Here is a 12,249-nt window from a genome sequence, read left to right as displayed (position 1 = left end):
ACCTGTCCAGCCAGAAGTGGACAGGATGCATGGAAAGTTCCAGTATTGGTAATTCTACAGGACACTTTGACTTGCTTGTTACCATGTAAAAAAGCCCATCCAGTTAAGCCAGAGTTAGTAGGACTTTCCAAATACTGAGGCCCTCCCTCCACTGGTACAACTCTTTGAAATTTTTAAAACGAAACCTCAACAAACAAATCCAAAGAACATCACTTGAAGTATATTTAGAGAAAACAGCATGGAACAGAGAGGAAAGAAGATTTTGGGGTTATGGGGCTGCATGAGGCTGCGGCATTAAATGCTTGGGAGTTTCTTGGAGTGCTGACATGCGAGGACCAAGTCATCTGCAGCATTGTTCATATTACAACACTGTAGGACAGGTTACAGAGCTGTTTTGAAAGCAGGTAGTCTTAGAACTAAAAAAGAAAGATCTCTGTTTGGTACAGAATCCAGGATAGTTCTGATTGGGGAACCAAAGCTCTCCTGAAGGGGCATTTGTGTAGCATAATCCTGACTTGAGAACCAGAGGGTTTCTGGCTGCACATCAGCAGCAACATGTGGGCCATGGACAAAAACTTCTACATGTGTTAATGGAAATATGGGCTTCCAACTGATCATATCCAGGGAAAGCATTAGTGTGCAGGGTAGTACTTACAAAAGTAAAAACACAATAATACCCAGTAACATAATAGAAAGTTCATTTTGGAAGAAAAAACATCACTTATAATGAGACTTACGAGAGACTAAAAATCTCTGCTAAGTGGAAGCCTTTCCTTCAAGCACCACCAAGAGCTTGCCTTCACCAGAGCCTAAAGAATGAGTTTTAAGACCTTGTGAAAACCACTCTCTGGTAATTGTCTGGCACATAGTTATTTTGCAATTTTCAGACATTGTTAGCCTCTATGTTTTGAATTTCATACAATTAAGGAAAAGGCTCACCCATGCTTCTCTTGTAATATTTGGAATTTTGTCAAACTAAAAGTAAGTCCGAGCTGCACATGGCATGTTTCTGCTTAACAAAAAGAAAAGTACTATGCAGTGCATTGTTTTGGTTTGTTTTCTTTAGTTCTAACCTGTGCCGGTTAGGTGACATTTATTAACCAGGAGATGTCTGATACATTTCATATAGTATGGAAACAAGGTAGCACCATTTCAGCACTCAGGGGTTACTAGCGTTGAATAATACATAAAACTCCAGTGGAGAGCAAGCTGGATGCATTCTGCTGACAGAGTGACTTGTTCCTGAACACTTTTTACTGTCACGATGAGCATTTAACAGCTCAGGTTTATAATGAGTGCAACGCTGCAGTGCAAGCTTGTGTTTTGTTTGAGCTCTGACACAGCCTACAGGACAGGAAAGCCTTAACTGGAGGCAGGTGCTGCCTTTCCAGAGCAATTAAGACATACTTTAAGATGACCAGCACACAGAACAGAGAGACAGCAATTTTTGCACACATTTTGTCATTCTTCTTTAAGGTTTTTGAGATGGAGCTTCATTCTGATGGCTCTTGAAGCACTAAGTTGTGAGAAATTTGTGTGTGTGTGTGTGTGTGTGTGTGTGTGTGTGTGTGTGTGTGTGTGTGTGGAGTAGGGCCAAATATGTATTCGATCAGAGGTGCAGAAGTGCATTTTACCACTGATTTCAGGGGAAAAGAATTAGTTGTGTTTCACAACCTTTCTTTCTTCCTTCCTTGACAGGTATTTATTCCCTAGGTACTTGCTAGGATATAAACAATTAGTCCACAGAATTTCAGAAGATGCCAGATGCCCTTCAGAGTGTACAAACCTGTTTTGCAGGCTGTCACACATAGGAATTGTGTAAACTCAAACACTAAATTTTTAACAGGGCTAGTAGTTTGTTTTTCCACTTCAGAACAGCTGGTACTCAAAACAAAAAGTGGAATTATGATAGTTTTACTGGAAAAATATCTGCTGGCATGTAAATGGTCCTGTTTGCTTGAGGTTTTAAACCATTATAAAAACTTTAATTGTTTCGATTTCTTCTGCTTCAAAACGTTTAGAATAAACATACCAGCTCTTCATTTAATAAATACTAAAATTTTGTTATTTAATAAAATACTTTTATTATTGAGAACCACACAAATAAATCCATCCTCACGTCATGACTGACTTAAGTGATCAAAATTGTCTATAAAAGAAGAGTCTGGCCCAGCTGCCTCTGAGCTGTTAGACCCTCTGCTGAGTCTGTCCAGCTCATAAAATTTAGTGACAGAACAATCCACTTTCTTTTTCCTCCTGGGCTACTCAGATGAATCAAATAAGAGGCATTTGACAAATTCCAGGGCTGGTGTAAAGTAAGAATGGGGAACAGGAGTTATTTTTTGGTGACAGCAAGGTATTAATATAATAGACTATCCCAAGGCAGCTTCACCACTCATTTGCAGCCTGTGGTCAGTCCTGTAGCAGTGAAATGGAGGGCTCTGTTCGTATGACATTAGGAATAGAGGTCCATACTTTGGTAATAACTTCCACCCAAGCTCCCACAAGCACTTTGCAGCCTGGCAGGGACACCTATGAAATACCAATGCTTTAGCCATGTGAGCTGAGGAAGAAGATGTATTTCACTAGAAGGCTCCAAACAGGTTAGCAGCTTCAAGAAGTTACTTGCTCACCACCAACAGGTAACTTTTTAAAATTCTATAAACTATCAAAAGCCTTAAAATGGAATGAGAGTTGTTTTAGGGTGCTGAGTTACCATTGAATTGACTCAGTTTACCTTGACATCAAGTAACTTCCCCAGCTACTGCAACACGGGAAAGAAACATTTTGGCTGAGACTGGGAGGAGCAGGAAAGGAATACAGCTTCCCTTTCTGGTGTGGCAGCAAGCTGGGATTCGAGTGACGCACTGTGAGCCATGACCTGAAATTTAAAGGTATTCAAATATGTACAGTAGTTATGCACCTAAATGAGTAGCCTGATATTTAGAATTCCTTTGAAGTCAGAAAGAGCCATTATAAACAAAGCCAAAGGAACAAGTTATTTACTTAGGAAAAAGAAAAGACGGGGGTAAGAGGTAAATTATTGGAAGTTTAACTAGGTGCCAGGAATTTATAAACTAATATTCTTAAACCCTGGCAAATTCGCTTTCCAGGTAGTCTGTGGAGATTTAGCTGAGAACTAGAGAATAGAAAACACAGTTATGTTTCAGCATGATGGCTTCATTAAGAACCAAGTCTCTCCTAAGTTTTACTGGTGCTCCTGGAAGTATAAGTGAATAAAGAGGCTTTTATATTTACACAAGACCATGTCTAGTCCAAACTAAGATATCTTGCCCTGGAAACATCTTTTTACTGACTTCTTGTTCCAACACTGCTATTTAACAAATGCCGTTTCTGGCCTGTTCCTCTCCCTGTGCTTGATATTGGCAGAACTGCAGTCCATGAATTCCCTCATAGAAATGTATTTGAAGCTATTTCATTGGAAGAATTTCAAATAAAAGTCTTCTTCAGTTTTCCAAATGTAGCACCAGAACATAAGCTCTGTTTCACAGTCCAATCATAGAATTACTCCACATCTGCAAAGGAATTTAGAACCTGTCTCACATTTCATCATGGGTTGACAATGAGTACTTCAGAGCTGGATTCTTCTTTTTGATGGCTCTAATCTAGAGTAAAAGCCTTTCTTAATCACTCCTTTTGGAGCAATTAAACACATACTGCAGGCTTCAAAAAGGGCATAAAATTAATTGGTTTTGCTTGAGATATCAAAAGAAATACATGGATTGCTACACCAAAATGCCAGTTTATAATTCTCTGTGTCCATGTTCTCAGCTTTCAAATACCTCACATGCTCAGCTCATTATTTTTAAAAATAGTCATGAGTTTCTCTCACTTCTGTGTGTATACACAAGCTTTAGTCCCCTTGATTGTGTATCGCTAAAAATAAAGAATGAAAGGCCTTTTTCGCAAGTGCCATCCTTTTTTTATGTGACCCTAACTGGAGGCTCAGAGTTCTCAGCTGTGTGATCTATTGCTTAGTTACCCTGTTTTGTTAAGATGCCAGAGATCTGTAAGGTAGGTTCTTATTGGATCTTTGCTCATGATGCCTCTCTTTGAATGCACAGGCAGTGCAGTTCCTCCTTAGACAGAATTTCTTCCATAGTTTTGATACCATGAGATTCCAGACTGAAAAATGAGGGAGAGTAGTTTAGGTAAGTAGTTTTTCTGTCAAAACTGTTATGTGTGTAGGTTTCTTGCTATCAAAGCTAAAAAGAAACAAAGATGGGGATTTAGGCGTGCACATTGTGAAGAACCTGTGCATAGTTTATAAACCTTATGGCAGATATAATGTTGTAAATATCAGAGGGATTGTTTAATGTGGAAGGAATGTGCTGAGCAAAGAACATGCATCCCAGGAAGGGAAGAATGAGATCACTTAAATGATGTAAACAGTGACTGAGTTCGGACTAGGAAGGTTAGAGACAGGAGGGAATCTATTTTGAAGAAAGGCAGGAACTGTGTGGTTCCAGAGATCTGAAAGCCAGGAGTAGGATTGGTGAGAAGAGGCATCATGTCAACCAAAATACTGAAGCAGCTGAAAAGAAATCTTCTGAATTACAATCTACACCTCTGTTTACCTGTTCTTATGCTTTCTTTTAGATCAGCAATGTTTTGATTAGAAAATCAATCATGCTTCTTCCTAAGAGCAGCATGGCCAGCAGGATGAGCGCAGTGACCACCAATGCTGAGGCCACACCTCGAGTGCTGTGTCCAGTTCTGGGCCCTCATGACAAGAGGGACATTGAGGTACAGAATCATGTCCAGAGAAAGGGAACAGAGCTGGGGAAGGGCCTGGAGCACAAGTGTGATGAGGAGTGGCTGAACATTAACACACTGTCTATTCACACTTTTTCTGATTGCAGGGACTCCCTGACATGGAGGAGCTCCCAGCTGCCATGTCTGCTGCTGGATACCATAATAACTCTAGGCCAGACCTCCCACTTTATAAATATGGTAAGAGTTCTATACCACTTAAGTTTTATATGGAAAATTTTACATGCTGTCTGGTCTCAAGGGAGAGGGGAATAGAAAACTGGCTCTATGTGGGATTTTTCTTTTCACCTTCTTAATTCTCTGGAATTCCAGTTGAGGGAGCATGTTGTCCATTAGAGATCCCTTAAGATTTTAGTTTCAGTAATGACTAAAGCAGAATGGCATTATTGTTGTGAAGGAAGAATAACAGTGTCATGGGATTTTTAAAGCTGTACTTCTATGGCTAGTTAACATGTTAACATTGTTGCAGAAAATAATTACTTCATTATGAAGCAGTGAGAACGAAATAGTGAGCTTGTTTCTAAATAGCTTTAATTACTCTAGAAGTATTCTCTGACAGTATTCTTATTCCAGAGACACTGATTTGCATGGGGAATTATTCTGGAGTAGTGGTGGCTAAATCAATTACGATCTCCCTCCTGTCTTGAGAGAGGGCATGCATTGGCACTGTGATGCTGTACATGACAATTTGAAAAAAGTGAATGTGTGTTACTCAAACCTCTGAATAGCTAGAGAATTTGGCTAAAATTACCAGAACAAAAATTCTTGTTAGACTTCAGTGTATGCCAAACACTTCACATAATTCATAATTGTTCCTGCACATTTATTTTTGTTGTAACTCCATTACTCCTGTTGGCATTATACCACTGATGATTTTTAGTTTATTTTGTCCACCCGCAAAGTCACTAAAATAGAAGCATGTAGGAGATTATTTTTCCAACACAAAATGTAAGTGCTTACATTAAGAAATAAATTGTTTACATTCTGTAAAAACTATTTTACCAACATAAAAATGTCACTGGCATTCTAACAAGCATCAGCTTAATCCAAAGTTGCTTGCACAATTCCTTTTTTATGCATTGTCCTTAGCAGTTACATAACAATTCTGGCACATGTGGAATGTCAGAAAAATGAAAAGGTATCCTCTTTCCCCCAAGGGTTTGCAGTCTATTTGCACTGCTTTCCTGGGCTGTGCACTTCCTCTGTTCCATAAGCTGGTTCCTAGCTCAGTCAGCTTTGAACACAGTGGGGGATACAGAAGCTGTCTGTGATTTAATTGACTGTGTTTATGCTATTGTTATTTTAATCACTATTTTAAAGGAACATTTTTCTCTTCTGTTGTTTTGCTCTTTAATCCATTTTGGAAATACTTGATGTAGCACCAGCAACATCACTCTTTTCAAAGCTGTGGTCTAGTTAAAATGTGTTGAACCAAACAGGCAAAATCCACATTGTTCTTGTTTTTGCTCTGTTTGCAAATGACATTAAACAGTATTTTGTCTAAGAGTGGTATTGTTCTGTGCAGCTTGTAAAAGCTAATGAACATGATGAACCCTTTAATAGCTCCATTCTTTTATTTACTAGCAGTGTAGGACACCATTCCTAGAACAGCTTATCTCCTCCCAGCTATACAGTCAAAGCATGCATGTCACAAAACATGGATTTCTGAAAATAACTGTTACAGAACTGTTAGAGAAAGTAACAGGTCGTGTTTTAGGAGATGACTGTAAGACTGCTGTTCCTTGAAGTGCAATAACTTCTGAGAAGGTGGCGGGTTTTGGTACGTACATTGGTCTTACTGATTTTTAGGATTGTTGAAGTGAGGTGATTTATAAGAGACTTTTTGGGGGCGATTTATTCTGTAAATAGCTTTAGAGAATTGGAGAGGATCAGAGCAAGCCTGTACTATAAGATTTGACAGTGTAGGTCAGTTGCCTTAGTGTGTGGGATAAAAAGAGCTGTGCCAGCACAAAACCATCAATGTAGAAGCAACTATACAACCAGAAGAATTCCTCTGTCAGCCTAGCTAATGTTGTTTGTGAAGGGAATGTTATAGTCCTAGCAGAAAACCCTCTTTCTCTTGGTAAGTGCTATGTAATTATGCCAGCAGAATTTCTGAAGTACAGTCAGGCAAAAAACCTGGCATGAGCTTGAACAGAGAAACCCTGAAGCAATGCCACAACACAACTTTGCTGTTTAAGTTATGTGTGGTAAATAGACCTTAAGTTATTGTTCTGTGACAGTTAATTTTTAATCTTTAATCATTGACATGATGATATTACTTACTTTGATTTTCCATCCAGAGTTTTCATTTTATTATTTTAGCTTAGACATTCTCAATGGCTTTTTAAAAATTAAACAGTGAAAGATAAAATTTTTCTTACTTTGTCCAGGTGACTTATTTCTGTCACATAATATCAACACACAATATTAACATAATATTAACATGTTACAAATAAGAACAGACAAGAATTTCTGGAAGTCTTTGGTTTCTCCAGACGTTTAACGAAACCAACAGTCAAATTGGTGTTCATGGCAGGAAATGCTCTGGCTGGATGTTCAGTACTTGGTGTGCCCATAACAATATCCTTTTCTTAATGTCTCTTAATGAACTTATTCTTAATGCTTCTGTGTTTTCTTTCATTCATTGGCTGAGTCCAATATAAACAGCTTCTCAATTCAGGTATAAAACATCCCGTATTAAAGCCAGTTGGTATAGTACACTTCTTCCAAAAAAGTGTTTAAAGGGTTGTTTGTTTGAGTATTTTAATATTAACTTCCTCCTATCAAAATGACTCAAAAATGAAGGTTGCACAAGAACCTTGTTAAGCTAGAAAATGTCTTTCTTACTCCTGGACATAGATTTTGAAATAACATGTATTTTAGATGTGTAGCGAGGTCTGTCAGGGGGAACTATTGCTTTATCAAGATTTATTGATTACATGCTTGCTTTCATGCCCTTGAGGAGAGGAACTTTTGAATGTTAGGATGTGCAGAAAACAAAGGCAACAGGCCATGACAACTGTAGTCCCTCATTGCTTTTTGAACCATTTGTTGCCTGTGTTTTGTCATTACATACATCACTGGCACTGTGTATAGCTAAGGGGAAAAGGCTGGGACTTGAATGGTGGCTGCTTAAAGGAATGACACATTAGAGACCCTTTACTGTCATTGCTCCCCAGTTTTCAGTGTGTGAAAAATGTATTGCTTAAATTTCAAGGATTTGTGTTTTGAGGCACATCTGTCAAAGAAATTAGTTTATCCTTAAAGGCTGTAAGCTTTGGGAAATAGTAGTCCAACTGTTGAGGGACAATTATTGCTGTAAGAGACAACATCATTCTCTAGAGCTCTGATGAAATGAGCTGTATTGTGCCTTTGACTTGGGGGGGAGTTTCCTAGAGTTTGACTGAAAAGATGAGACTGCTTTGCATTTACTTTGTGTCTTATGAGAAATATGTTTGAACTCTAACCAGCCATATAGGAAAACTTTCTGGCCAACTGAGAGAGAAAGCATTTCTGCCTCAATATCTTATGATCCTATATATACAATCTCAAATAATTAGGCATAAATTAATTTCTACCGTACTTAAAGTTTGACAGGACTTTTCAAATGAAGACATTGGTGCATTAGTTCACCAAATGTGGATTTCTGTGGCGGACTTCATTGCACATCCCCAGTAGGTGATCACAACATTTCTCTTATAAAGTGTCTTTACAGTTTTTAGGAATAGTACCAATATTATACTGAGTAGATGTCAGTTGTAGGATACATCACAGCAACATGTAGAGCAGGAGTGCATGACAAAGTCCAACAAAGACAAATGCAAGGTGTTGCGCCCCTAAAAAAGTAATCCAGGAGTGCAGCAAAGGCTGGGATCTTTCACTGAAGTCAGTGGATAAAAGTTTAAAGAATTGGATCCAGCTTGTCTGTCCTGAAATTCACTTACTGTACCTGTGGATACCAGGAAGATACTTTCATGAGAATCTGCTTTCTTGAGATCATTGTTGAGAATGTGATTGTCCTCTCCATGACTGAAAAGGCTAAATCAGATTTCATCAATTCTTGTTTATCCACTAATCTTGAAGAGAGAGAAAAGCCTGTGATAGAAAGCCTTGAGCTGTGCACCTGGCCCCTAGAAACAAGCACAGAAGCCACAATGAGCATTTCCATCTGCTAGAGACTAGAATACAGATCTGTTAGACTGCTCCACTAAAAACAGTTTGTGTATTCCCACATGGTGCATTTTGTGGGAAAATAAGTCTCATAGGAATGTGGTATGAAATTACAACTCCTTATACAATGTTTTCCTTCTACATTTCTGTAGTCAAAAAGGCAATTAACTTAAGTATGATAATGAGAGACAGCCTGTAATTCTGATCTGTCTGTGGCAGTGAGACTGGATAAAGGCAGTTATTTCTACTTGCTAGAAACTACTGGTTAACTTTGTATTTAAAACAAATTCTATTGGAATAAAACATGAAGATACAAGTTAGCTGTGTAAACTGTTTTCATTGGGACAGTCTGTAGTCAAAGCTTTTTTATTTTTCCTGTGAGGAGACCAAATACATTTTCAGCAATGTTACATTCACTGTACATACATTTACCTGTCTAGGAAGGAGATGTCCTATAAACTTATTTTTTCATGCTGGGTACTGCAGTTTTAGCCCAATGACAATTCTGTACTACAGAAAGTAAGTGAAAAATGCAGATAATGTTTTAAATCAAAATTGTAAAATATTAATATAGCACTTCTTTTATGATTAGAATGTAATCTTATTAAATTTCTCATAGAAATATGGTTATAAGCAGAAAAAAAAAAAAAAAAAAGCAAAAAAAAAAAAAGCTACAACCCCCAAAATGAACTAAGCAAAAATGCCAACCAAATACTAATAGATGATAAATTAGGCTAATTTGGAATTGAGAAGCAGTCACCATAAAAAATATCCCCAAAGTTTTAGAGACAAGAACAATTATCATGAACTCCTGTTTGGAGATCTTCTCTACAGTAATTAGCACCTGCTCCAGAAATGTCTTCTATAAATAGTCATTTTCTGTTTCAGACAAAATTTACATTGAAAACTATCTTGGTGCAGCTGCTCAGTTTTTCTACAATTGTGAATTGCCAAAAAAGGAACAGAAATTCCTTGGGGACCTGAGTTAAATCCTTTTTCTGTAACATGATCCCATGTAGTGGAACTGTGATGGAAGCCCATTATTACTGCTAACTGTTTTTAAAGTTGCTCAGATTGAGAAGTGAGAAGCCTTTTGTGGATGACCCTCGTTCTTTTATAATTTTTGTGGCTTTGTAGTTCCATAATTACTGCCCCAGATGGCACAGTGCCCCAAAAATGAATACTTTGATAATTTGCTGCTCTCTTGTACTCCTTGTCAGCTCCGGTGTTCCAGTGCACCACCGCCCTCGTGTGAAAACTACTGTGAGAAGAGTAAGTAGATTTCTGCAGTACTCTGTGGCTGTGCTAGGCATCTTCCTGTTGTATTTTACGTTTGATATACTGGACATGTTTACTGTACATTAATTATTGTTTATGATTAATGCAATGCATCTCTTTTATTTTATAAGGTACCGATTCAGGTGGAATTCTTTGGATTTATTTGGGCATAGGGTTGATTTTAATACTCACTCTGTTCACCTTAATGGTCTTGTTTAAATGGAAGCACCTAAAGCAACTAAAAGAAAAACTGGAAAACACAGGTGAATAAATAAGATTCTTCATAAAATAATTTTAGATCATTTTACTACTCTTATGTAAAAAGATTGTATATATTCCAGATTCTGATGACTGTCTTTGTTGGATTATTTGGTATTCCTCATATAATCTCCATGAAGTTACCACAGTTATTAGGGAATAAATATACAGATGCTGACTTGCAAAAGCAGCAATTTCTTTGTTGGTTCTGGATCCTGTCAGGATTGTGTTGCTGTGTATTCATACCTGGCTTACTTGCTGCTGTTTGAGAAATCATTCATGAATGCAAAAAAGCAAAAAAAAACTTTATAAGGGTTTCAGTCTTGTTGGATGCAGAAGAAATTCTTCCCAGGCAGAGGATACACATTCAATATTAGCTTTTCATTTTATAAGACTTTAAATAATTTTATTTAATATTGTAGTCTGTGAAAACTATGTGAATGTGAAAAAGTTTTTTTCCATTTTACAGATACTATTATTTGTGAATTCTCAGACATTAAATAATAACTGATTAGAAAATGTGTGTCGGATTACTTCAATGCTTATTCTGAAGTAGAGGATTGTACTGTCATAGAAAAAAGGAATATATGTAGCTACATCTTAAAACTTCCACTAAATCTTAATATTTTCACTGAGGTTAGAACATAGTTGGACCATAACAAAATCTGGATCTTTAACAGCTCTTTGTTTAGTACAGCATGATGTATGTACTAAATTAACTTCTGTATATTTACAGACTCCTCTGTGGAGCTGAATGCTGTTCTCAAGGCTCATACTGAAAGCAGTGTGAACACGGAAGAAATTAGACACACACTTCCAAGTGAAACATTAATGTATTCAGTGGAAGAATGCACTTGCAGTGACTGTGGCTTGGTAAAACCTCAGACTGTCTGTGAGACTTCATTTCCATTACCAGCTACTGAAGAACGAGCTACTGTTCTAGTTACCACCAAATCTTTTGATTATTACAACTATGTTCTGGGTATTGGATGACTGGGAGAGAAGTGTATTTGTACTGAGTAATAATAAATGAGTTTTTCCAGTTAACTTCAATACTTGCAATCAGTGGAGAAGGTAGTATATCATCCTTAGAGATCTCCCATTGTGCTTGCATTAATATTGTCATATTATTTCTAATTCTAGTATGTCATTAGTCAAGTATTTCTACATTATTCTCAGGCACGCAACTAGTTATTGGCATTTTTAATTTCAGAAAGTCCTTACATACGACAGCTTTTTCTGCCTTTAGAGATTGTACTTACTTACAGCAGATATATACAAAATAAACAAGTTTCCAAATAACTATGTTCATGTTAGACTCAGATCTTGTGCCAAAAATTTCTTGATGGTACATAAGGACTGTTCTAAGAGGCAGAAATGACGACCTACACTACATCCCCAGTCTTGAAAAGAGTAATTTCAACACTTGAAACAGGAATGTTCTAAAGATGAATATCTTGTATAGTATGGAGGCCCCTGGGTTCAGAAGGTATCACTAGGTGATAAGGGAGGTTGTGGTGCTGGAGAGCACAGATCATGGAATCACAGAATGTCCTGGGTCAGAAGGAACCCACAGGGGTCACTGAAGTCCAGCTCCTGACCTTCACTGCAATTCCATGTATTTCCTGATGGTACAGGCTTTCCTTTCAGGGCAAAGTATTTTTAGACTGAGATTTATTTCTCTTTTACAAATTTTTTTTGCTTACCCTTGTTATATTTACAAGGATGGGTGATTAGTCATGCTAG

At 37.5% G+C, this 12,249-nt stretch overlaps 1 protein-coding gene across 1 annotated transcript; it reads left to right on the top strand.

Annotated features, from left to right (window-relative positions):
* The first annotated feature begins 4,531 nt into the window (after positions 1–4,531).
* On the top strand, positions 4,532–11,496 carry TNFRSF17 (TNF receptor superfamily member 17). The gene is made up of 5 exons (XM_058849692.1): positions 4,532–4,629; positions 4,884–4,974; positions 10,188–10,239; positions 10,377–10,508; positions 11,240–11,496. Exons 1-5 carry the CDS (start codon positions 4,532–4,534, stop codon positions 11,494–11,496), a joined length of 630 nt encoding a protein of 209 aa, XP_058705675.1.
* Positions 11,497–12,249: the final 753 nt, after the last annotated feature.

The sequence above is a fragment of the Poecile atricapillus genome, chromosome 14 (assembly GCF_030490865.1).
Source record: "Poecile atricapillus isolate bPoeAtr1 chromosome 14, bPoeAtr1.hap1, whole genome shotgun sequence".
Classification (NCBI taxonomy): domain Eukaryota; kingdom Metazoa; phylum Chordata; class Aves; order Passeriformes; family Paridae; genus Poecile; species Poecile atricapillus.
This window is presented reverse-complemented; position numbering and strand designations above follow the sequence as displayed.